General features: G+C 39.4%; 2 protein-coding genes across 15 annotated transcripts in view; one reads left to right on the top strand and one right to left on the bottom strand.

The window, feature by feature from the left end:
* The window catches only part of LOC122543340 (spermatogenesis-associated serine-rich protein 2-like), a 138,664-nt gene extending 127,397 nt beyond the window's left edge, over window positions 1-11,267 (top strand). For 8 of the 9 annotated variants that reach the window (XM_043681885.1, XM_043681883.1, XM_043681882.1 and 5 more), the window contains 3 exons: window positions 5,180-5,282; window positions 7,650-7,855; window positions 9,799-11,267. In XM_043681885.1, coding sequence (XP_043537820.1) covers window positions 5,180-5,282; window positions 7,650-7,855; window positions 9,799-10,173 — 684 coding nt within the window. In that variant the 3' untranslated portion in view covers window positions 10,174-11,267. Of the gene's footprint in view, window positions 1-5,179; window positions 5,283-7,649; window positions 7,856-9,798 lie in introns of those variants that run through there. The other variant, XM_043681889.1, reaches the window with a different exon arrangement.
* Window positions 11,268-11,598: 331 nt separating this feature from the next.
* The window catches only part of mcrs1 (microspherule protein 1), a 36,046-nt gene continuing 21,898 nt past the window's right edge, over window positions 11,599-25,746 (bottom strand). For all 6 annotated transcript variants that reach the window (XM_043681892.1, XM_043681890.1, XM_043681894.1 and 3 more), the window contains 6 exons: window positions 22,056-22,084; window positions 21,105-21,197; window positions 18,044-18,126; window positions 15,896-15,983; window positions 14,838-14,965; window positions 11,599-14,348 (listed from right to left, as the gene is read on the bottom strand). In XM_043681892.1, the coding sequence (XP_043537827.1) occupies window positions 14,262-14,348; window positions 14,838-14,965; window positions 15,896-15,983; window positions 18,044-18,126; window positions 21,105-21,197; window positions 22,056-22,084 (508 nt within the window). In that variant the 3' untranslated portion in view covers window positions 11,599-14,261. The remainder of the gene's footprint in view (window positions 14,349-14,837; window positions 14,966-15,895; window positions 15,984-18,043; window positions 18,127-21,104; window positions 21,198-22,055; window positions 22,085-25,746) is intronic.

Genomic DNA, 25,746 nt, shown 5'->3' with positions numbered 1-25,746 from the left:
GCAACAATGACTTCAAAATAATTTATCTGCAAAGTGTCTGAAAGATCTGGTCAGGCTCTGTATAAATGCAAGTTCTTTAAATGAATTTTATATCAATACACGACTGAATTACTTAAACTATAATTTTTGACACTGAATTGTGTTTATTCATTTGTGGGGCTTGGGCATTGTTGGCATGGCCAATGTTTACTGCCCATCCCTTATTACCCATGAAAAGATGATGATGAACAGCCCTGTTAAGCTGCTGTAGTCTGCAGTGGAGGTGTTCTCAGTGCTGATGGAGAGTTCTAGAATTGTGTACTAGTACAGATAGAGAAATAGCAATACATTTCCAAGTCAGATGTGTGACTTGCGAGTGGTGGTCTTCCCATTTGCCTGCTGCCCTTGTTCCTCTTTCTAGGTGGTAGAGGTTGCAGGTTTGAAAAATGCTGTCAAAGGAGGCCTAGCCAGTTGCTGCACTGTATCTTGCCTATGATACATATTGCAGACATGATGCACCAGTGGACAGGGAATGAATGTTTTAAAGTGATGCTAATCAGGTAAACTGCTTTGCCCTCGATCAAGTTTTTTGAGTGTTGTTGGAGCTTTATTCATATACGCCAGTGGAGAACATTCATTCACAATCTTCATTTGTACCTTGAAGATGGCAGGCAGTTTTTAGGGTGTCAGGGGGTGAGTTGTTCACTGCGGAATTCTTAGTTTCAGACTTGCTCTTGTAACCATAGCACTTATGTAGCTGATCCAGTTAAGTTTATGGCCAACTGAGCCCCCTGATTTTGATGGTGGGGATTTGATGTGAGTAATGTCAAAGAGAGATGGTTAGACTTGCTCATTAGAGGTGATTATAGCCTGCCATCCGTGTACTGTAAATGTTATTTGTTGCTTGTTACCCAAGTCTAAATAACATCCAGGACTTGCTGCATACCGACATCAATTACTTCATTATCCAAAGAATTGTGCATTGAATAGAACACTGCAATCATCAATGAACTTACCCCACTTCCAAACTTCAAATGGAAGAGAGGTCATTATTGAGTTAGTTGACACTGGTCAAAGACATTCCTCTGAGGACCTCCTGTCGCAATGGTCTAGAGCTAAAATGATTGGCCTCCAAGACTCTGACTTTATAACTACAACCAGAATGGTTCTAGGGATGATAGACTTCAGTTACATGAATAGATTGGAGAAGCTGAAGCTGAGAAATTTGATCAAGCTGTTTAAACTCATGAGCGGTCTGCACAGCAGTCTGAACCAGAGGACACCAATTTAAGGTGGTGGACAAAACCAACAATAACTTGAAAATCTTCCTTATAACAGGATCTGCCTGAAGGCGTGGTGGAGACAGATTCATTTATTGCTTTTGAATGAGAATTGGATTGTTACCTGAAGAGAGAAGATTTGCAGGGCTTCAGCGAGATTTTTGGAAATGTTCCACATTGGAAACTGAAAGCAAAAGTAAGAGCCAGTGAGTTCTAGAGAAATTTAGCAAATTGGATCCATGATTGGCTGAGCAGCAGGAAGCAGAGGGTAATGGTTGAGGAGTGTTTTTGTGACTGGAAGCTTGTGTTTAGATGGGTATAACAGATGTCAGTGCTGGGACCTTGCTGTTTGTGGTAAACGTAAACGATTAGGACTTGAGTGCAGGGGGTTTGATCAGGGAGTTTTTCAAATGACACAAATATTGATGGGGTGGTAATAATTGAGGAGGATAGCCTTAGATTACAGGAGGATATAGATGGACTGATCAGTGGCAAATGGAATTCAATCCAGATAAGTGTGAGGTGATGCACCTGGGCAGAACTAACAAAGCAAGGGAGTACACAATGAATATTTGGACCCTGGGAAGTACCAAAGATCAGAGGGATCTTGGTACTTGTGTCCACCAGTCCCTTGAGGTAGTGGGACAGGTAGATAAAGTGATGAAGAAGGCAAATGATAATCTTGCTTTTATCAGTCAAGGCATAGAGTTTAAGCAGGGGGAGGTTATGCCAGAACTATATACAAATGTTGTTTAGGCCACAGCTAGAGTATGTGCAGTTCTGGAACCCAATGATAGGAGGGATTGAATGGTACCGGAGAGGGGCAGGGTAGATTTACCAGAATGTTGCATGGGCTGGAGAGTTTCAGTTATGAAGAGAGATTGGACAGACTCGGTTTGTTTTCCTTAGAGCAGAGGAGGTTGAGTGAGGGCTTGGTTGAGATGGATAAAATTTATGAAGGCAAGAAGTTGAGGGGATGTGCGGATTTCTTTTTCACCCAGAAGCTGGTGGGAATCTGGAACTCACTGCCCATAAGGGTGGTTGTGGCAGAAGCCCTCAATATGTAAGAAATGTTTAGATGTGCACTTGTGATACCAAAGCAGATAAGGCTATAGGCCAAGTGCTGGGAAAATGGGATTTGAATAGTTAGGTTGATTTTGACCCATCCGGTTGCAATGGGCTCAAGGGCCTTTTTTTTGCGCTATGATCTCTGATTGTAGAGAAATGGAAGAGTGTTGAAGCTGAGTTGTTCCCACAAAGGCCAGCACAGGCTCAATGGGCTGAATGGCTTTCTTCTATGTTGTAACCATTCTATGATCGTTCTTTGCACAATACGAAGTATGGATTCAATCATTGGCAAGTTTTCTCCTTGGCTCCCATTGACTTAGTTTTGTTAGGGCTCCTTGACACCACTATCAGTCAAATGCTATCGAGGGCAATCACTTTCACCTGATGTCTGGCACTTAGTAGTCCTAATGGAATTCAAACTGAGCATTTGTTGATATTTTCTAATCACCCTGTTCAGAGATATTATTACACCCCTCTGGAGCAGGTGGGACTTGAATCTAGCCAATCTGGTCTGGAGATGGGGACACTACCACTGCACCACAAAAACCCTGAGCGTGTGTGTCACTTCACAGCATTGTCCATAACTTTGCTGATGATTAAAATTAATCTGATGTGTCAATTGTCTGGATTAGATTCTTTATACTTCATGGCCAATTTTCCACATTGTCAGGTAGATGCCAGTGTTGTAGCTGCTCTGGAACAGTTCGGATGGGGCCTCACAGAGGCAGAGCTAGCTCAAGAGCACAGGTCTTCAGTTCTACCGCTGGTATGTTGCTGGGACCCATGGCCTTTGCTTTATACAGCGCTTTAATCTGTTTCTTGGTATCACGTGGAGTGAATCGAATGACAGAAAAGTGGCATCTGTGGTGCTGGGGTCCTCGGGTGGGACCAAGATGGATCGTGCACTCAGCACTTCTGGCTGAAGATGGCCCCAAATGTTTCAGCTTCATCTTGTGCACAGGATGTGGGCTCCTGCATATGAGGCGGCTCCCATACCATGTTATAAACTTCAGTTCTGCTAGTCTTAACACACTGAAAATAGTGATAGCATTAAAAATGAACAGTCCGTTTCAGCATTGAAGATGAAACATTTTAGAAAAATTATTAAAAAGAACTTTGAATTATGCTTTCATGTTGTTTACAGTTTGTTTATATCATGTATATTAATTTTAAACTAGTTCGCACACTTTTTAAACGTCCTGTGAGGCCAGACAAGGAAGGCAGATTTCCTTCCCTAAAGGACATTCATGATTAATTTTTCATGACAATATGGTAGTTTTGTGATTACCATTTACTTAGACAAGTTTTCTTATTCTACATTTATTTGATTCAGTGAGTTTAAATTTCCTATTTGCAATGGTGGGATTTGAAGTCCTATCTTTGGGTTATTATAAAAGCAAAATATTGCAGATACTTCAAATGTGAGATGTTTTTAAAAGAAAAGCAGCATCTGTGGAAAGAGACAGAGTCAATATTTCAGGTTCAGCTAACCCTAACCTTAACCCTTCAATCATCACTTCTGATTAAAGGCCATTGACATGAAATGTTGACTGTTTTTCTGTCCACAAATGGTGCTTGGTCTCCGTGTTTCCTGCACTTTGTTGTTATCTCTGGATCATTAAACTCTGCCTCTGGATTGCTAGGCCAGTAATGTGGTGCACAATATTAGTGTTGTGGAACTGAATATCTTTCCACTTTTATTCTGAATCAGGAAGTCCATTTAAAGTGTAATTCAAGTATGATCTTGTCTGAAAAACATTTCTCTCTGATTCAATGATTTTCCCTCAGTTCCAATGTTAGGTGACTATTTCTACTCTGATGGAGTGTGAGCTGTTTCCCATCGAGGAACAAAGCCAAGACAACCCAAATTAATTCCACATAGAATTCTTGCAGGAGAAAAACAGCTCCTGAAGAGATGTGTGTTCTTTTCTTTAATTCCTTCCTATCATCTGGTTACAAAAGATTGAGCTTCTATTTTGGGCTCATTAGCCAGGATATTTTCTGCTAATAACATAGTGTTTTTTGTTTTCATGCTTGGAAGAGAGTATTGTATATTTCGGGGAGTAAGGTTCAAGACTATGGATGGTATCTTCACTTAAACACTGAACCATTTGATGAGAGGAGTTCAAGGATGCAATTTAAAATTTTTGTTAAATTTCATTTTAATACCATAATACAGGTCATTCTGCTATAACGCAACAGTTATGGTCCTCTGTGACCTTGCGCTATAGAAAATCACGCTGTAGAAGATTGCTATACCCATTCAGCAGAAAATTTGCATTATTCAAACAATGTCCACAATTCATCAATTGTGTTCTAGCCAATTTGTGCTGACGAAATGTGTGTTATAGCAGAACAACCTGTCATAACCTTTTAGTCTTAATACTTTGCCTTGAAGTTCTGCTTTGGGATGCCCAACATTAACCTGTTTGAGAACAAATCTGTGCCACTAAAATGGCAAAAAGTGGAATTCTGGGTGAATGTGATCAGAATTTGAGAACTGTTTATCCTATGGTAGTATTTCAGGTATGTCATACAGAAAGTGACTGTCATGTACACAATATAAACTTGAGTTCACTTGATTTAAACAGTCACTGAGAATTAATGTTGGATAATAATTGTTTTTAGATTTACATGTTCTGTTGACTTAATCAGAGCAGTCCCAATTATATTTGATTGATAGATACACAATGCACAATAGTGACTGTTATAATAATTCTCACAAATCGTACAGCAGTCTGAATCCCAACTGCCAGTTGCATAACTAGGAATCATGATTATTGTATAATTTAAAAAGCTAAACTACCATACCTGGACTTCATCTGCTAGTTATTTTTTTAAATGTATTTTAGCACTTTGTTAGTGAACGAAAATATGATGAAGACCTGGGGCGATGTGCACAGTTCACCTGTGATGTGGAAGAACTTAAAGCGAGTATCCAAGCCTTTGGACAAGGTAAGCTGAGGCCTGGTCATCTAACATTTAATAGAAAAGTGACCTGTAAGTCATCCTTGGAGGTGGGGCACTGAGCATTTCTAAAATAGAGACTGCAGCACAAACTGGACTGTGTTACTTGAATCGTATGCATCGATTTATGTAGCTTCAGAATGAGAGTATAGGCCAGCTGTTTTGATTAAGGGGCAATGAATGTGTAGTTAAGCTCATGTTTTCAGTATAAAATGCTAGGTTATTTGTAATCCTTAAATCTAAAAGAGACTGCATTTAGTCAGTGTGAAGTGCCTGTTGTTGAATTTTGTGACAAGTCAGCATACAGTAACCTAATGTTTCAGCTAAACTTGTATGTGCTGAAGATAATTTTGTAGCCAGATTCTTTTGGCAACTGTCAGCCTTCATCCTTCAGCTTCAACTTGCTTGTGGCCTGTTGCTGATTAACTATCTGCATAGATTGCCACCTGCCAAGTTCAGTCTTAATTAAATTGCTACCTTGGAAGTATACTGCAGCATTACCAATTATGTCTGTGATACTTTAATATATACAGGAACCTATGACTTACACAATCTGGTAAGTCATCACACCGGGAATGCAGCAGGATATGAGTTTGTCATAACCAGCAATTGGATGCAGTAGTTATATTGCAAGGAAAATCTGAGGGAGACAGAAGTGCATTGATTGGAATGGAAGATTTGAATGTTTGTTTCTGAAGGAGAACATGAGCACTGAAGATATATGATTATTTCCTGGAGCAATTCAGCTTCGATGCTAATACCAAATGTGGTTCCTGGTATTACTGTCCAGGACCAAAGACCATTTTCCTCTTTTGACCCCTAATTCTGCATTCATTCGACACATCATATACTCCGTCAAATACAGAAACTTGCAACATATCTCCTTCTAAAGGTTTAAAGTAATTACATGTCGCTGGGTGTAATCTCATTGCGAGCCAGCAGAGTAAAGCATTCGATCGCATAGCTGCGCAGAAATTCCGCGGGTGCGCAGAAAAGACTTGCGCAACATCCTGGAGCAAATGAGAAGAACAGGATGCTCAGTGATTTTTGTGGGCCAGTGAACAGAACCCAACAAATTGTTGATGCATATTTCATAGGTACTTCAATAGCATGAGTTTTCTACTTAGAATGTAAGGATCCCTGGACATTTTACCACACTGCAAGAGACTTTCATAAATTACTTCCATCTACTTTGTTAGCTGACTTAATTAACTCAACATTATAGTGAGTTGAAAAAAAAGAAAAAAAGCAAAGGAAAATTTTAATGAATCTCAATTTAATGTATCTCATTGTCAGTACTTTCACATGAAGTCTTCATACACTTCTGTTCTCAATTAGATTTGATCCAGTATCTAAACATTTTAAGATTCCCACTCTGCAAATGCAACACAAAACCGTTGTTGTATAGTAGAAGCCTTGAAGTACCACCGTCTTGCATCAGGAAAAATCAATCTGTAGCAACATTGAGAAAGCAGATCAAACACAGACAGAATTCCAAATTGTTAATGTTCTTGATTCCTTATGACAAGCTTAAATTATCTCAGTAGGCATCTTTAAGTTCAAATTTCATTCCAGTTTACTGGTAGCTCTTATCTTTAAAGTAAAAATAAAAAAAGGTTGTCAATTCATCCTTAGTTTAGGACTGAGTACATAATGTAAGCTAATATATCAATGCCTTACCAGGATCGTGTTTGACCGTTGGACACCATCAAAAATACAATCAGAAAGTAAACTGACACTCCACCGGCCTGCTTGAGATAGATATAAAAAGTGCTATGATGCTTTTTTAAGAAGAGTAGTAAGTCCTGGTGTGCCGAAAAGCATTCCTACCTCAGATACGAAGAAAAACAATTAGTCTGTCTTTAAGTCTCATGCTGCGCATTAAACAGTCGCCCACACAACTGCAACGCACAGCAATCAATTGGATGGCATGTGCTTTGGAACATCCTGGGATCGCAATATAAAGGCAAGTTTTTCTGGTTCACCTGCCTAACTTACGAAGCATTCTTGGGGGACTGGAAGAGATGGTCAGGCAGAAGCATCAATTTCATGTTTTCTTTAATACACATATATTAACAATTGATAATATGCACAAACTCTACAAAAGCTGATGTCAGCATAAGCATCAACATTAAGTATTACTTACTGATCTAATAATGTAGTTTTTTTTTGTCTAAACTTTTCCTCCTCAGCATGCAATGCTGCTTGTCTCTCTGACATTCGAATGCCTTTTACCTCTGCCCCATTTTATTTGGCTGTGGTTTGTGAATTGCAACCCTCTAAAGGATATTCCAAAGTAATCTTATCTTAATTTGCATTATCTTAAGTTTTTTTTTCTTTCTCTCTTTCATATAGTGTCTCATCCCAAGAACAATTACTCTGCCAGGTCAAGGTGTAGTTCTGTCTCGTCAGTATCAGTGACGAGTCGGAGTGATATTTCAGCTCCCAACTGTACTTCAGACCTCAGCCTTACTAAGTCGGTGAAGAATAGTCCATGTTCTGGAGACATTTCCATTGCTTCAGCCAACTCTGCAAACCAAACTTGCTCGTCAAATCGACTGGTATGAACTGCTAATGTTCTCTTTCTTGATATTTTCCTCAACAAAGAATATAGGTTGTAACCCAAGTAATTCTGTTCTTGTTTTGATTACTATATTGTGATTAAAATTCACTCAGAATTGTGTTGTGCCAAAATTACTAGACATTGGTGTAAAGTTATCAGGTCTTGATTGGGTGATTTCAGTTTTGAATTGTCATGAGAGAGAAACAGAAGGGGAATCAATCGGATAATGCTTGTGGGCTTCTTAGTGATAGATTTAGAGTTTGAGGAAGGTACTTAGTAGTATTGCAGAGATTAAAGCGATCATTTTTGATTCCTACTCCATCCCTACTGCCACTATCCCTCTCCAGGCTACAATCAGAAATTAATTTGATGACCAAGATGACCATCTAATCTTATTCATGCCAACCTTAATACAGCCGATTCTTACCTCCATAACATCGCTGGACTCTACCAGCCCATTTTAGTGCAAGTTAAGTCCTGTTCCTCTATCACTTCACTCTCAGTCAAGCATCATCCACATTTTAAAATTCATACTCTTGGTTTCAAATCCTTCCATTGCTGTCTAATTCAGGCCACCACATGTATTGAATTTATTGGCACAGTGAAAAGGTTTGTCTTGCAAGCAATATGGCCAGATCAGGGTTAAGTAGCATAGATAAGTAAATAATAGAATAATAGGTAAACAGTAGCAAAAACAAAAAAAAACACAGGTATAGGCAAATTTTTTGTGTTTGAGAGTCCATTCAGTATTCTAACAACAATAGGGTAGAAACTGTTTCTAAACTGGCTGGTGTGTGTGTTCAGGCTTCTGTACCTTCTCCCCCATGGTAGAGGTTGTAGAAAACGTTGCCAGGGTGGGATGGATCTTTGAGAATGCTGTTGGCCTTTCCTTGAGAGTGGGCCTGGTAGGTGGATTCTATAGATGGGAGGTTGACCTTTGTGATTGTCGGGGCCGAGTTCACCACTCTAACGGTCTCCGATCTTGAATGATACCGTGGTGTAGAACACATCTTCAATTGTCTGGGCTGCAAATTCAGGAATTCCCTCCCTATATCTTTCTGCTTGTCTTTACCATGCTCCTTAAAACCTGTCTCTTTGACCAATAAAGTAGTAACAATAAAAGCATTTGGTTTAAATTTTTGAGATATACAAAATATCAGCTCAGGAAACCTGTTCAACCTTTGCTTTCACAATAGCTTTTGGCAAGTACATAACTGTCTGCAGTGAGCAATAACAAGTGTAGATATATAGATCACAATACAATAAGGTTAATGCTCTGGGTTTTTAAAAAAAAAACACTTGTTTCATCTAGTCTCATTGGCAATTGTTGTATTGGAATTTGATCGTTTTTTTTTCTTATTGATCTCTAAGCACATCCACAAAGTAGCAGTTACTTGAACAGTAAAAACAGAAATTGCTGGAAATGCTCAGGTCTGGCAGCATCTGTGGTGAGAAATTAGAATTAATGTTTCGGGTCCAGTGACCCTTCCTCGGAATAGTTGTGAAGAAGGGTCACTGGACCTGAAATGTTAACTCTGATTTCTCAACATAGATGCTGCCAGACCTGCACTTTTCCAGCAACTTCTATTTATGTTTCTGATTTCCAGCAACCGCAGTTCTTTCTAGTTTAGTAGTTTCAGGACTAGCCAGAGCTAAAACCTTTGCCTCAGTTGTTTTTTAATAGTCTATCAATGCTTGTCATTCTCTTTTCTCCATCCCTCCTCAACCACAGACAAATTGTTGGCATACTCTTGGGTACAGATCATTAAGCAAGAAAGGCTACAATCTCTCACTTCATGCTAAGTGGTATTATTAATGTCCATGGGAAAATTAACATTGCATATGATGTAAAAAGCAAAAGAGGTTGCATTTAAAATGCCATTTTGTTTAAAACAAAAAGCAACATGAATCTATTAATTGTATTGTTCTATCCTTAAAAAGGTTCCCCATGGAAATAGAAGAGCAGGTTATCGTCCTGGAGAGAATAGGATAAATGGCCCAAGCCACTTTGGAAGAAATGAATATAGGAATCGGTACCGCAATGGACCAAAAAATTACTCTGACATTCGATACAATCCACAATCTTCACCCCGTGGTTTTAACACTGATAAGAGCCAAACCTCCAACACTCGATACAAGCCGCAACCTGCACCCTGTGATTCTGCCACTGATGAGAGTCAAATATGTTCTACAGCTTCAAATGATACAGCTGTATCTTCTGACCCCAGCCAGTCATCTTTACCTCCTGTTCCTGCCAGTGCCCTGTCTCAACGTAGGCCAAAATCAAGTGCAAACAAAACCTCTGTGAACTGCTGAAAGATTCTGACGTCCAGCAACATGCCAACGTCATGGCTAGATATGATGAAACACAATGGGTTTACATTGACCTTGTCTGTGCCACCAGTGATTTGCCTTGCAATTGTTTCCTCTTCCTCTTTGTTTTCAGATCAACCTTTTTCATATTTTCACAAGTTCTTGAATCGATAGTGTCGATAATTGTTATTCCTGGAAGAGGGACCACCACTTGGCTATACTTTAGAACGTTATTTAAGCATTGTTGCCTGGTTTGTCATGATTAAATCAGTTAATTTTACTTTGAACACAACAGTTTCAAGAAATCACTATACATCTCAAACTGTTAGGAAATAAAGTGCCTTGTACCTATAGTGTTCATTTCAAACCCTTAAATATTGCACACACACTTAAAACTCAAAAGGACCAAAGACCTTCAAACTTTGCTGTTATCGTTGTGCTAGAGATCACCATCTAATTGTAAACGAGTACAATGGTGACCCTTAATTTTCTTTCTAATTAAAGTTATGTATTTGGATGAAACTGTTTTTAGCAGTGAACTGCCTGTAACCTGCATTTTGTGGAGATGATATGCTGACAGGATGCCAGATAACTTTTCCCATTCATTCAGGCTATATTCACAAAATAATTATAGCACAGTAGTGAAGTGGCTTGCTTTTATACTGATACAGTAGTTATAGTTTGAATTCAGAGACAGGGCCTGGCTGATAGGAAACACAGATTTGCCAGAGGAAATCGTCTCTACTTCCTTTTGAAGTCATCCGGCAAACTTAGTGTCAGTGGGAACCTGAAATCACTTTGGACCTAATGTTAAAATTTGTAGTGTGAATACAGAAGAATTGATCCAAAGTTTTAGTGGTACCTTTGCTGAACTAGCTTCTACTAGCTTCTGTCTGTCACACCAAAAGTTCTTTCTATATTTTTCCCTGAATATAAATTCACCTAAGTCTGAACAGTGAATCCACTTTCAGTTCTGCATGTCTGAGGTGATTCCCTTTTAAAATAGGTTTTAGATGTCATGGTGGAAGGAATGTAGAGAGGTGCCACTAAATGTAGATGATGCACCCTTTAGAAAATATTTTGCAAGTCTCATTACACCCTTGATCTCTCACATTCCATGGTTTGAAAAAAAACTACAATGACTTCATACAGATTTCAACCAGTATTATTACTAGTAAACTAATAAAGCATAAAGTGGGAAATATCTGTAGGAGAATTTGTAAATGTCAGTTTCGATTTGTACATTTTATTTTCCATCCTGTTAAAATTACTAAATATAACAAAGACAAAATTCCTAACTTGATTACTTTGCTAACTGCATTTTAACAGTGAATGATTAGAACTATGCCCATTGTATGCCTATAATGACACTAATTGAGTGAGAGGTGAGGCACTCAGAACAGCAGAGTATTTTTAAACAAAAATAGCACCTATGTTAAACTACATTATCTTTCAAAATAGAGTCAAGTGTAACTTTGTTTCCATGTGCTGGTAAACACTGACTTCTAAGAACTGACAGTAAATTCTGAAACATTCATTTGTACCATATGCTATTTTACTCCCACTTTGAGTTTTGTGCTAGCATTCAGATCTACTGAATCAACAATCAAATGAAATTAATTAAAGTTTCAACTGTTCACAGTCTGCACAATAGATTGAAATCCACAAATTGTGTAGTTACAGTAAATGGTTATTGTTATTAACCCCTACACACTTGATGTTGAGATAAGGGATCATGTCACAGATTCATTGAGCATATTCTGGTAGTTCAGCAGTAACGTGCTGGATATCCAAACTAATTATTGAAAGTTTAGGTTACCATGCAGACAGCAGACTGTTTTTCAATATAGTTGATTATTATTTACCTGACTGAATCTTCCGATCTATGGTATGGTGATACATTATGGCTACATCTCAGGCAGTAGAATTGCTGTTCCCTCTTAATGCAAGTCTTCTCCTGACATATGTCATGTGTTTAAAACTTAGTTGATGAATAAAGCAGTATTCTAAACTAATCCTTGTTGTATAGCTGTGACTTTTCCCTCTCAATAAAACAAAATGCTATCATAATGGAGAGAGTTATCACTGGGTATAATGACAGTTCTATATTACTTCCCATCATGCATGAACTTAAACTACATAAGGTAATTAATTGCATTAGCAAGACAGTAACTTTAAATTTTGAATCTGATTTAAACCTCTGGGTGATACCTATTTTAGTGAGTTGTCTTGATGGAGAAATTGAGCAAATTGGGCTTGTAATCGAGTTCCAAAGTATGAGAGATGATCTTATTGAAACCTACAAAATACTTAAAGGGTTAAAGAGGGCAGGTGCAGGCAAGAAGTTTCCCCTGGTTTGTGCGGGGTGGGAGCGCGATGCTGCTTAAGTCTGAGATGATTTATTACTTGATGGGTAGAGAATGCCAAAGGTTCACCACTCAGGGGACTGTAAGTTCAGTCTTTGAGTATGTTTAAGGAAGCGATTGATAGATTTCTGATTACTAATGGTGTACAAGGTTATGAGGATGGGGTAGGTAAAAGAGCACTGAAGTATTCAAATCAGCCATTGGCACAACGGGTTGAATGGCCTACTCTTGTTCCTAAAAGTACCACTAGATAGATCATTAAGCAGAAATTATTTCTTTTTGTTACAAATCCTATTGTAATAATTGTGGGTGATAAATTAACAGAAGTGGTCTGCAAGATGAACTTGTACAATGAGTGTTTCCCGGAATAAAGGTATCATAGTGTACTAAGGCACAGTTAAAAGATTTTCAGGCAAATTGTAGCAGTACTAAGTTAATACCATATAATTGTCCCTTTGCTCTTTAGAAGTATTCTCACTGATCATAAACTAAGATACATCTATTAGTGTATCATGGCAGGGGCAAACTATACCCTGTGGGAGCTTTTGATAGTGCTTATCCAGGGAAACGAGATTGAGGAAAGTATGACTTTAATAACTACAGGAAGTGTTTGAAGGGAACCTCATGGGATGAAGCACGTGTGGAGGAGCACAGCAGCATAAATGTATACAATGCAAATAACCTTCTGTCTCTTCGTATTTGCTGACTTGGTGCAGTTTGTAGAGGACATTGATCCAAAGGAAGAATGTGTTGTTAACTTGGGAGCGATTGAGAACTGAACTAGATGTAATGGTCTGTGGGTTAAGATAATTAAGTCTGCTTGTAGTAGGAATTGTTTAGTACCTACCAGGTGTGCAACTATGATTCAGAACAGAGATCACTGAGTAGATGTGTTTTTCAAAAAAAAGAGTCAAGTTTAGCTTATCTTCAGCTACTTCCTATTGTCCTCAATTAAAGGTGACTTTATACTTCCCCTCGATTCCTGCAACCTCTGGAAAGCCGAGCATAGTCCCAGAGGTCAAATCTCTACTGCATGAATCCACCCCATCCCAAAGTTCCTGAAACTCAAATTCAGGAGGACTGTGAAACCATTCTGCTGCAAGATCTAGTCGGTCTCAATCAGATTAGTACTTTTAACTTTGGGAGTAGCACGCAGTAGAGTGCATATGTTTAAATGCATAATGCAGCTGAAAACGCAAATGTCCTCACGTACTTGAAAAGAATTCGAAAGAATGATTTTCCTAACTTTGAAAAGGTTTAACCCTTTTTTATAAACAAATAACTGAACACAAAAGTGTAACTTTTATCTCAGATTATAGAGAGTTAATATTCCATGGTTCACTTCCATTAAATAACAGTCATTAGAAACTTAATTGTGACAACACATGAATAGATTTGTGAAAATGATAAAGAATATTCTAGTTGCAGTCATCTTCCAGGTGGGTCATCCACAAATGTGGAAATGTCAGGTTTGTGTTCTTTTCCCTCTGTCCATCAAGGCCCATGCGAGGGAAAAGCAACACAGTCCATAGCATGTCTATTGACAGATATGCATCAGTATCAGCAGATGACTCTGGTCCTGTGTTTGTTAATCCTTCTAAAATTAGATAAAACAGCTAACAGTCCAAAGATCAGGATGCTTACAGATCTCTGGCCATTGAATGATGCCTTGATTATTATTTTCACACACCATTTCCTGTTTCTTCAGAAACTAGAATCTGCCCCTCACTGCTGGTTCATCTTTGCAGCCTCAGCTCTGATCAGGGCAATCAGGTCTTGGTTAATTAGAAACACAAAGCGAAGGCCAGCAATCTACAAAAAAAAAGAAGAAAATAAAAAAGCTCAAATTTCATAAGTTTTCCATGCTAGAAATTTGTTACTTCTGGGTTCAAAGTCTTGTCCATCTTTACAACTGGTTAAACTCTTCCCCAAAAACTAAGCAATCGCATTTCTACCAATTACCAAGAGCTTTATGGCAGCTGTAAAATGATTATGATTCACCCTAATTCATATCATTCAGAAATATTTTTAAGTGGGTGCCACAGAAGAGATATTACAATTTATCTCACTCAATTGAAACCTTTCTGAAGATCCAAGTGAATGACATCTACCACATGAGCCACACATACAAGTGAAAAATCTTGAATTTACATCGAGACTCAAATTGCACTTGCTGATTTTGCAATCACTGAAATTACAGCCCATACTTATCCCTTTAAAAAAATGTTCAGTGATCCACACAATACAGTGAATATCTGACAAATGCAAGAGAATTCACCTCCTCTTGCACGCAACACTTACTTCAACAACAGAATTGTTGTTCAACTTCCATTTATTTCCGCTAAGTACTGGCCTGCCATCGATGTAGATGGGACGTCGGCCTTCATTAGCAACAAAAAAGTCTCCATTGTTCTTCAGTTTTATTATACCTTGAAGACAAACAAAATTAATTTATTTTAAAAGCAAAAATCATCCCCAGCTGTTTGATTCCACGTTACTACACAAAAGGCAATGAATCCAGCATTAATTTCAACAGGTCTGGTGCCATGCCCTTTTAAATAGCTACAGACTCTTATTTAGCTGCTACTTCACACTAGAACAGGGAAAATCAAACAAAATCTGGTTACAAATCAAAGTATTAACCCACTTGCAAAAAAAAAGTAAAGTTTAAATTAAAAATAGTAGGTACATTTGCATTTCTCAAAATTTTGCAAGCCTTATTTGGTTGCCTCTTTCAAAAGAGAATCACTTGTGGAGGGACACACGAAAGGAATCAGTCAGATTGCTCTGCCAAAATGCTAGCATAGGCACAATGGTATGAATGGCATCCCTCTGTGCTATAACATTTTACAACTGCATGAACATGCTGGTGTGCTCAGTAATTGCAGTGTCATAGGTAACCTGAACCAGAGGACATATATTTTCTGGATATTGAGTAGCAAACATTACTTTTGAAAAATGTATTCTATTGATCAGTGTAAAAGCAGCAAGCAATTGGTTCAAAATTTATGATCTCCCATTCCTCTCAAAGTGAAATGCACATGATTTTTTTTCCTGTGTTGTAAATGTATACTTGTTTCAAGTTTAATATATACTGCATTCAAATAAAAGGAAAAAAAAAACAGGCTGCTCAAAAGGTTGCTATTTGAAACGCCTTTCCCTCAATTTGTTGCATAATACGCAACTATGTCCAAGAGCTGACTTACTACACTTTAACGACATTTAGTCGCAATGCAGTACTGAAACTGATTTTGGTCCACTGGTGTGCTGTCCAGAGTGGCATAGCAACAGTGCCACATGTTGTAACCTGAAGCCAAAAAAATAGAGTTAGTAATACCAAAAAATTTGCTCATCACTACCTTGCCTTCTGGAGATTTTCCATGCTGGTCCTTCTAGAGAGAGGTCAACATCAATCTGATTATCTTTTGTGGCTCTACCCAATGTTATCTTTTTTGGAGAGAAGAAGAAGAAATAATAATACATTTGTTAAAATGGAGAGTGATGATTATATTCAAACAGGGGACCATTTTGGACTGAGTGGGATCAAAATATCTAGTTACTTTTTCAAGTCCCTTAAAGCTTCAGCATTTGCGACTTTGCTTTCACGACAGAATTTTTAAAACTCTGTGTTCACAACCCAGCAGAGTGGCAATGAATTGGTAACACAAGGTTGACTGTTAAATTTCAGCATAACACTGACCTGAACTTGAATTCCACTGATCAGGTAATGAGCATAAAAGCTACACTTGTACCTATGTTATTACAAGGTGCAAATTAAATGTAATTCTAATATTGTATATTGATTTCTGCACGATTCCTCCATCTGCATTTCGTGATCTTTAATCCTGGACAATCATATGTTCAGGAAGTGCTATCAGTTGCAGCATCTCGAGTTCTGGGTTCAGGAGCTTGAGCAACAGCTGGAATCACTGTGGCATGTCTGTGAAGTTGAGCATTTTTTGGATAACCACCAGGCTCAAGGGTGTTCAGACACAAAGGGAACGGATAACCACCAGGCAGTCTGTGTGGGGAGAACCACGTAATTTGCACTCCCAACCAATATAGTTTTTTGAAAACAAGTGTGAGAGATGGTTCATCTGGGGAATGCAAGTGAACTAAATCTATGGTTTTATGGGTGAAGCAATGGTGACAGGGGATCAGACAAGTGTTTTTGTCACCACAGAAATGCATCCACATGGTATGCTGCCTCTGTGATACTAGGACCGTGACAGGCTACACCTGAATAGATCTCAGAGCAACATCTTGAATGATTGAGGAGGAATTAAAAGTATTTGGCAGCAAATTAGGGGGCAATATTATCAAGGCGAAATAAAGTGTTCTCAGAATTAGAAGACACACATAGCACTAATGCATGAAATAGCACAGCATTATTTGGAGTTGGGAAAAAGAGTGTTATGAGATTCAAATTAGCTTGACTGTAAAGTGTGGCAAATAAGGTTGGTGAGCTGTAGGTACAAATAGCCATGTGGGAACAAATCATTACACTGCAAGAATTATATAGAGCACGTGTCTTGTGGGGGGCTTGTACAAGATAGTAATAGTGTAAATAGAAGACAAAGTGTTTTGTGAAAAGTTTTCAGAAGAATTTTCAAAATCAACTGAGAGAAGATACTGCTTGCTCTTGCACATCTCTTTAATATCATCTATATCTTACCTACTAACAGGTTGCCTATAGGAGTATCTTGACTTTTGATACATTGGGCACGATTTCAAAATTTTCAGATGACAAAACTTGCCAAAAAACTTTCCAAGTATTGGGACCAATAATGATAAACTTCAACACAATTTTCACAAGATGGCAGCAGAAGAGGTAGACAAATGGCATGTTAAGTTTAATGCAGAGAAGTGTGATAGCATTTATTTTGGTATGAAGAATTTGGAGAGAAAATATAAACTGTATAATTCTCAAGCAGATGCAGGAGCAGAGGGATCCGGAGGCATAGGTTCATGAATCATTGAGGTTAAGAAAGGGTTAATAAAGCATTTAGGATTCTGCTATGTATAAATAGGTGCATTGAATACTGAAGAAGGAAGTTATGATAAATTTGTAAAATAAATTATTCAGCTGAACAAGAGTGCTGTGTCCTGTTTTAGGCCCCACACTTCAGGAAGGATGAGATGGTATTAGAGAGGGTGCAGAACAGATGCATGAGAATGGACCCAGAGTGAGGAACTTGTGTTAGTTGGATAGACCGGAAAAGCTGGGCTGATTCTCAAAGTAGAGTTGCTCTTGCAAAGAGCTGACAGACAACAGGCCTAATGGTCTCCTATGCTGTAACCATTCTGAAAATTTATAATGGAGCTAAAATACAAATAGGTGGATGCAGTGTCTGTCTGACATGGATACCTCCATTGAATACTCCTGTTCAAAACTGAAACTCAACTCCTTAGGTTGCTAACTTACCTGCTGGAAATCTGCATTTCTCTTTCAAAAATAGTCCCAATATCCTAAAACCATTTATATATCAAAGAAAACATTGCTTTACCTCACGAGATCTCATTAAATATCGAACCATTCTGCCTCGTAAAACAGCAAGGGTCTGGTTATCGAAGTCTGGAGAGCTGATACCTTAAGGAAACAAGGTTGGATCATTTTATAAATAAGGTTTTACTGGTAGTAATATTACCTTACAAAGACAATGAACAATTGTTAAATGTTCCTTATAAAACATGATCTCAAATAAAAGTTTTAAAACTGATTCTTTGAGAAGTTGAGAATCATAGTTGAATTTTAGCAAGGTGATGCATTTTGATGTCATTTACATCATACTGCTTGCGAACAAAAATGTTGCCAATACTACTTTAAACAACTTTCAAAACATCAAAAAAACTCAAAATTTCCCCATGACCTAATCAGTGATTTTAAAAACATCAAATAATTGCCAGAGGGACCCAAAACCAATTCTTCCCAACAACTACACCACCTGTAGCACTTGATTGGCCACACATACAAACAAACCAAATTAAAGGAGGACTTCCAAACAGTCAGCTTGAGCTTGTTCCGTACCAGACAGCCTCTAAACATTGGTATATGTTTAAACTATAAACTGGATCTGAGGGCACATGATAACATTTTCAGCAACTTTACACTTTAAAAAAAAATCTTATAAATGTTTCCCACCAGTCCACCATATATAAAGCTAATTCAACTTTTTAAAGTTTTAGTAGTTGCACATATAGAATTCCCCCCACCCCCATAATATTGTAGCAAAGACAAAATGAACCTCTGATAAAATATGACAGCTTGTTTTGAAAAAGATAATTACCACACAAAACATAATGAAACAGTCATTTTTGATCATAGGTAACATTTATGTTTGAGAAAAAGTGGCCAATACCTGCTAATTTTGGAAACCAATGTGAAAGAGGTTAAGGATATAGAGGGGTTGTGATGAACATTGGGGCAGCAATGAAATCGTATTTCTGGACTCATCCCCCAAAAAAATTTTCAAAAGTATTACTTCCCTTGTACACATACAATATATTTTAAACACAGCCATGACTCATGGGCACCTTTCTGGATAAGGTGGTCATGTTTGAGTCCCTCTCCTATTTCTTATTGCACTATAGCCAAGTTATGTTACGGCTGTACCCGCCACTTTCTACAAATAACCAGTGAATCAAAAGAGCAAGTAAAGGGAACTCCTGAGTACACAACCAGCATTCTGCCATTCAATATCACAGCACCAAGACTTGTCATGTACCAATCCTGTCATGTACCAATCCTGGTGGGGCATTCTCAAACACATGATGCTGTAAAATAGTTCAAAGCCCCACCACAGAAAACCTAGTAAGTTACAGCGCATGATCACATCATAAAAATTCTACAAGTGAAATATCTAGACCAATCAGGTTAACTTCTGAGACGGGGAAGCTTCCAGAAACAATAATTCATGATTGAATTAATAGTCACAATGAAAAAGAGGGTTGTTTAGGAAAAGCCAGTATGGATTTCTTAAAGAAAAGAGTTGTGTTCAACTAACCTGTGAGTTTAGTGAAGAGGTAACAGAGAGTTGATGAGGGTGATGCTGTGGATATCGTATAAATGGACTTCCAAAAGGGTTTCAATGCAGTGCCACATAATAGACTTGTGAGAAAAGTTACAGGTCATGGAGTAAAAAGGGAAAGTAGCAGTACAAATACAATATTGGCTAAGTGATGGGAAACAGAAATGGTGAATGGATAGTTTTCAAGTTGGAAGATTTGTAGCGGAGCTCCCATCTTGCTTTTCCTGATGTATACATACACAGATAAATTATCAAGTCTTGGGAGCTACAGAGAACAATTTCAAAGTTTGCAGGCAAAACACGATTAGAAGCATTGTAAACTGTAAAGAGGACAGTATAGAACTCCCAAAAGTGTAAAACTCAAAAAGTGGCAAATGAAATTCAATGCAGAGATATGTGAGGTGATAACACTTTGGCAGGGAGAACATGGAGATGGTATGAAACAAAAGGATGTGAACTCATTGGAGAGTGCAGAAGAGATTTATAAGAATGGTTCCAGGGATGAGAAACTTCAGTGATGAAGATAGACTGGAGAACTTGGGACTGTTTACCCTGGAGAGGAGAAGGCTAAGAGAAGAATTGGTAGAGGTTGACAAAATCATGATGGATCCGGACAGAATAAACGGTGAGAAGCCATTCCCACTCTTAGCAGGATCAAGAATCAGAGGGCATGGATTTAAAGTGATTTGGAAAAACAGCAAATATAATTTCCAAAAGATCTTTTACAGACAGTGGTTTGGGTCTGAAATATGTGCAAGTGTGGAGGAAACAGGTTCAATCGAGGCATTCAAGAAGGCATTACCGCGTCACTAAACTCACAGGTTAGTTGAATACAACTCTTTTCCTTAAGAAATCCATACTGGCTTTTCCTAATCAACCCTCTTTTCATTGTGACTATTAATTCAATCCTGAATTATTGTTTCTGGAAGCTTCCCCATCTCGGAAGTTAACCTGATTGGTCTAGATATTTTACTTGTAGAATTTTTATGATGTGATCATGTGCTGTAACTTACTAGGTTTTCTGTGGTGGGGCTTTGAACTATTTTACAGCATCATGTGTTCTTTTTTCTTTCATGGGATATGGGGATTATTGGCTTGGCCAGCATTTTTGCCCATCCTAATTGCTGGGCTGTGTCAGAGAGCAATTAAGAGTCAACCACATTGCTGTGGGTCTGAAGGCAGATATAGGCCAGTCCAGGTAAGGATGGCAGATTTCCTTCCCTAAAGGACAGTTATTTGAAACAAAACCATGTGCAAGATTAGGGGGAAAAGACAGGAGACTGGCATCAAGTCACAATACCCATTTTGAGAACTGATGCAGATATGATGGGCCAAATGGCTTCCTTTTGGAGAATAACAATTCCATTACCAAAAATCATAAATGATCCCAACATTGTCAATGTGATATTTTGATGGAGTGACTGTTTTTAGTTCAGGCTGCAGTACCCACACTAAGATTTAGTGCAAACTGTGCTATGCCCAGACAGAGATGGTTCAACAATGCCAACGGGATCTGCTTAGTCACTGTTCGCTCCTTCACCTGTGACACTGTCCACAAGAACCTGCCATTTTGGAAGCTCCTGTTCCAACTGCCGAATCTCTCGTTTCTGACGCCGGTCTGCGAGAGTGAGCTCTGGAACAAAAACACAAAAAAAATGTAAAAGGTGTCAGAGCACCATGCCACAACACAGATTTTCTGGCAAAATTTAAAACTTATTAATGTGTTTGCTGCGAAATGGACATGTTGGATCGAAGGGTCTGCTTCCGTGCAGTATGACTCTATGACTCTATAACATTAATAGGCATTTTCATCAGCATGGAGTAAATCCTTCCCATTCTATGCTATAAGATCACCAAACAAGCAAATTATTAGATAAATCAAGTCATTCAGCCCCTCCATCCAATCCACACTTACACCACACACTCCACTGCAGCTAACAATTTCAGAGCATTTGCTTCCTTGCCTGGAAGCCTATCCCATAGAATAAAATCAGCATTAAAGAACTCCACAGGACCAGTTTGACAATTGCCTCTTTAATACTTTCAATAACAAATGAAATCCATGAAAACCAAACAAACAAACACAAAGCTCCCAAAAGTATCTGATCCTTATTGTTAGATACCAATTATACAAGTTCAACTGACACCTAATAAGTTTAAATGAGACGGTGTGAATTATATGGCATCCCTATCATTCAGAGCTGCATTTAAAACAAAAAGAGCAGCACAATGACAATCCCAGTCTCTTATGTGAATATCTCCCCAGGACAAATGAATAATTGGACACGGCCACCTAAATATCTCAGAACATTCATAGCTGAACTCAAGGTTGAAATGAGTTGACAAGATAATCCTGTGACAAGCACCAATCCCAAATCAGGGTTCAACATACACTGACATAGCAGGAACGACGATCTTGTTGTGGGCTCTCCTTTAAATTCATTTTATCAGCAAACATTTCATCACCACTAACGGTAATTTAGCAACCTACCATGTTCCAGGACATCATCTCTTGTTTCTCTGGAAAAGATTATTTTAAAAAAAGTGTTACACAATGTTCTATTGCAGCCAAGACTAGCCCCAACCCCACCAACAATCCACAACCAGATCCATGTCCTTGTCCAGAAGGTCCCAACTCATGGACATCCATGGGCTCTTGTGAGCCGCCAGTTCCTTCCCTCAACTTGTTTTTACTTGTGTGTAGCCCAACAAGAAGGAGGAGGAGCCCATTTGGCTGTTTTCACAGGTGGTGGGAGTATCTAGAAATGATCTGATGCAATTGATAAAATCGCCCCATTCAGAAGCAGATTCATCCATGTTTGTCTAGTTTAGATCAATTTAGACTTCAAAAGACAAACAGTAGCCAATTCAGGTTAAACGCAGTCTGGGATATCGTGCCATCACTTATATAAAGCTGAATTTGCACTAAAAAAATTTGGTAGAATTAGAACTTTATGTGATGTGGGTATTACTGGCTGGGCTAGCATTTCTTACCCATACCCAATTCACCCAGAGATGGTGGTGAACTATATTCTTGAACCACTGCAGTCCTTAGGGGTAGGTAGACCCACAGCACTGTTAGGGTGAGAGTTCCAGAACTTTGATCCAGTGACAGTGAAGGAACAGTGACATATTTCTAAGTCAGGAATGTGTCCGGCTTAGAGGGAATCTTGCAGAGGGTGGTGTTTCCATGTGTCTACTGATCTTGTCCTTCTAGACAGTAGAGGTCATAGGTTTGGAAGGTTCTATCCCCATTGCCAATAAAGGAACATTGAGAATAGGAGGAGTAGGCCATTCGGCCCTTCAAGCCTGCTCCTCCATTCAGTATGATCATGGCTGATCATCCAACTCAGTCCCCTGTTCCTGCTTTCTCCCCCATACCATTTGATTCCTTCAGTCCCAAGAAATGGTAAGGTCCTAGGGAATGTTGCTGAACAAAGAGACCTTGGAGTGCAAGTTCATAGCTCCTTGAAAGTAGAGTCGCAGGTAGATAGGATAGTGAAGGTGGTGTTTGGTATGCTTTCCTTTATTGGTCAGAGTATTGAGTACAGGAGTTGGGAGGTCATGCTGCGGCTGCATAGGACATTGGTCAGGCCACTTTTGGAATGTCGCATGCAATTCTGGTCTCCTTCCTATCGGAAGGATGTTGTGAAACTTGGAAGGGTTCAGAAAAGATTTACAAGGATGTTGCCAGAGTTGGAGGATTTGAACTGTAGGGAAGAGGTTGAATAGGCTGAGGCTGTTTTCCCTGGAGCATTGGAGGCTGAGGGGGTGACCTTATAGTGGTTTATAAAATCATGAGGGGCATAGGTAGGATAAATAGACAAAGTCTTTGCCCTGGGGTGGGTGAGTCCAGAACTAGAGGGCTTATGCTTAGGGTAAGATATAAAAGAGACCTAAGAGGCGAGATTAGGTTGGAATATCTGGTTAGCATGGTCGAGTTGGACTGAAGGGTCTGCTTCCGTGCTGTACATCTCTATGACTCTAAACATATCTAATTCCTTCTTGAAAACATTCAATGTTTTGCCCTCAACCATTTTCTGTGGCAGAAAATGCTGGGTGAAGATATTTCTCCTCATCTCAGTCTAAATGGCCTACCCTATATCCTTAGATTGTGATCCCTGGTTCTGGACTCCCTGGTCAATGGAACATCCTCCCTGCATTTACTATGTCCAGTCCTGTTAGAATTTTATAAGTTTCTATGAAATCCCCTCACATTCTTTTAAACCCCAGGCCTAACCAAACCAGTCTCAACATATCAGGCCAACATAGCATTTGCTTTCTTCACTACCTCTTGTACCTACACAATTACTTTCAGTGACTGGTGTGCAAGGTCTCATTGCACCTCTCCCTTTCCCAATCTATCACCATTCAGATAATAATCTGCCTTCCTGTTTTTGCTACCAAAGTGGATAACCTCATGTTTATCCTCATTATACTGCATGTGCCATGCATTTGCCAACACACTCAACTTATCCAAATCACACTGTAGCATCTCTGCATCCTCCTCACAGTTCATCCTCCTATCCAGTTTTGTGTCATCTGCAAACTTGGAGATATTATATTTAGATCCATCATCTAAATCATTAATATATATTGTGAATAGCTGGGTTCCAAACACTGACCCCTGTGGTACCCCACCAATCACTGTCTGCCACTGGGAAAAAGGCCTGTTTATTCCTACTCTTTGTTTCCTGTCTGACACACAATTCTCTATCTGTCAGTAACACTACCTCCAATCCCATGTACTTTAATTTTACGTTGATTTCTAATCAAAAGCCTTCTGAAAATCCAAGTAAACCACATCCACTGGCTCCCCCCTCCTTACATCCTCAAAAAATTCCAGTAGATTTGTCATACACAACTTCCCTCTTGTAAATCCATGCTGACTCTGTCCGATCCTATCACTGTACTAAATCTTTTAGAATGGATCCTAGCACTTTCCTTATTCCCGATGACAGGTTAAGCAGTCTATAATTCCCTGTTTTTGCTCTCCTCCTATTTCAAATACTAAGCTTATATTAGTTACCATCCAATCCATAGGAAAGCTTCCAGAAACTCTAGAATATTTTTTTCGCAGCAGAGAGCGGCGGGAGCTGGGCGGAAGTTCAGGCCGAGCGCAAAGCCGGTCAGGATGGTAAGTGATTGCTATTAGAGAGGGTGAGTTCTAAACCCCAGGTCCTACAAAGTAGGGTCTCCCTCCCTCCCTCCTCGACGCCAATGGTCTTTTCGCAGCAGAGAGCGGCGGGAGCTGGGCGGAAGTTCAGGCCGAGCGCAAAGCCGGTCAAGAAGGTAAGTGATTGCTATTAGAGAGGGTGAGTTCTAAACCCCAGGTCCTACAAAGTAGGGTCTCCCTCCCTCCCTCCTCCTCTAACCTAAATTAAGAGTCCACAGACTTGCCACAAAAAGAGGGTCTAAGGAAGTTTGGATCGAAGAGTGAGGCTTCAGCTCAGGAATCTTTGACAAGGAGGTTGAGTGAAGTGATTACGCCACAGTTGAACAGGGTGAAGACATGATTGCCCAGCTGGTTCAGTGCACTACGTGCTTGATGTGGGAGGTCAATGACTCTGGTGTGTCTGGCTCGTATATGTGTGGAAAGTGTGTGCACGTTCAGCTATTGACCGAGCATATTGCAGCGATGATGAAAGAACTCGAGGACCTTGGGCTCATTCGAGAGTAAGAGATCTTTCTGGACAAGACCTTCAGTGAGATTATTACACCAATCATGCCAGAAGAGAGCAGACGATGAGGAAGGCAGAGAGGAGACAGGTGCAAGAGACTCCGGGAGAAGTACCTATCAGGAACGAGTTGAAGCTTTTGGAAACAGTAGAGACTGATGACACTGCCAGTTCGCAAGGCGGCCAGATTTGTCAATCAAAAGTTGGCGCAGAGGCAGAGCGGAAGAGTCGGACATTGCACAGAGCCGTGGTAATAGGGGACTCCATCCTATTACCGGAGAGGAACTGACCGGGGTTTTTGTGGCAGCAGACGGGATTTAAGAATGGTGTGTTGCCTTCCTGGTGCCAGGGTGAAAGACATCGCGGACAGAGTGCAGGAAATCCTCAAGGACGAGGGTGAAGAGCCAGAGGTGGTGGTACATGTCGGCACAAATGATGTCGGGAAGAAGAGGAACATACTACAGCAGGACTTCGGAGAACTAGGAAGAAGGCTGAAAAGCAGGA

Source organism: Chiloscyllium plagiosum, chromosome 43, assembly GCF_004010195.1.
Source record: "Chiloscyllium plagiosum isolate BGI_BamShark_2017 chromosome 43, ASM401019v2, whole genome shotgun sequence".
NCBI lineage: Eukaryota > Metazoa > Chordata > Chondrichthyes > Orectolobiformes > Hemiscylliidae > Chiloscyllium > Chiloscyllium plagiosum.
This window is presented reverse-complemented; position numbering and strand designations above follow the sequence as displayed.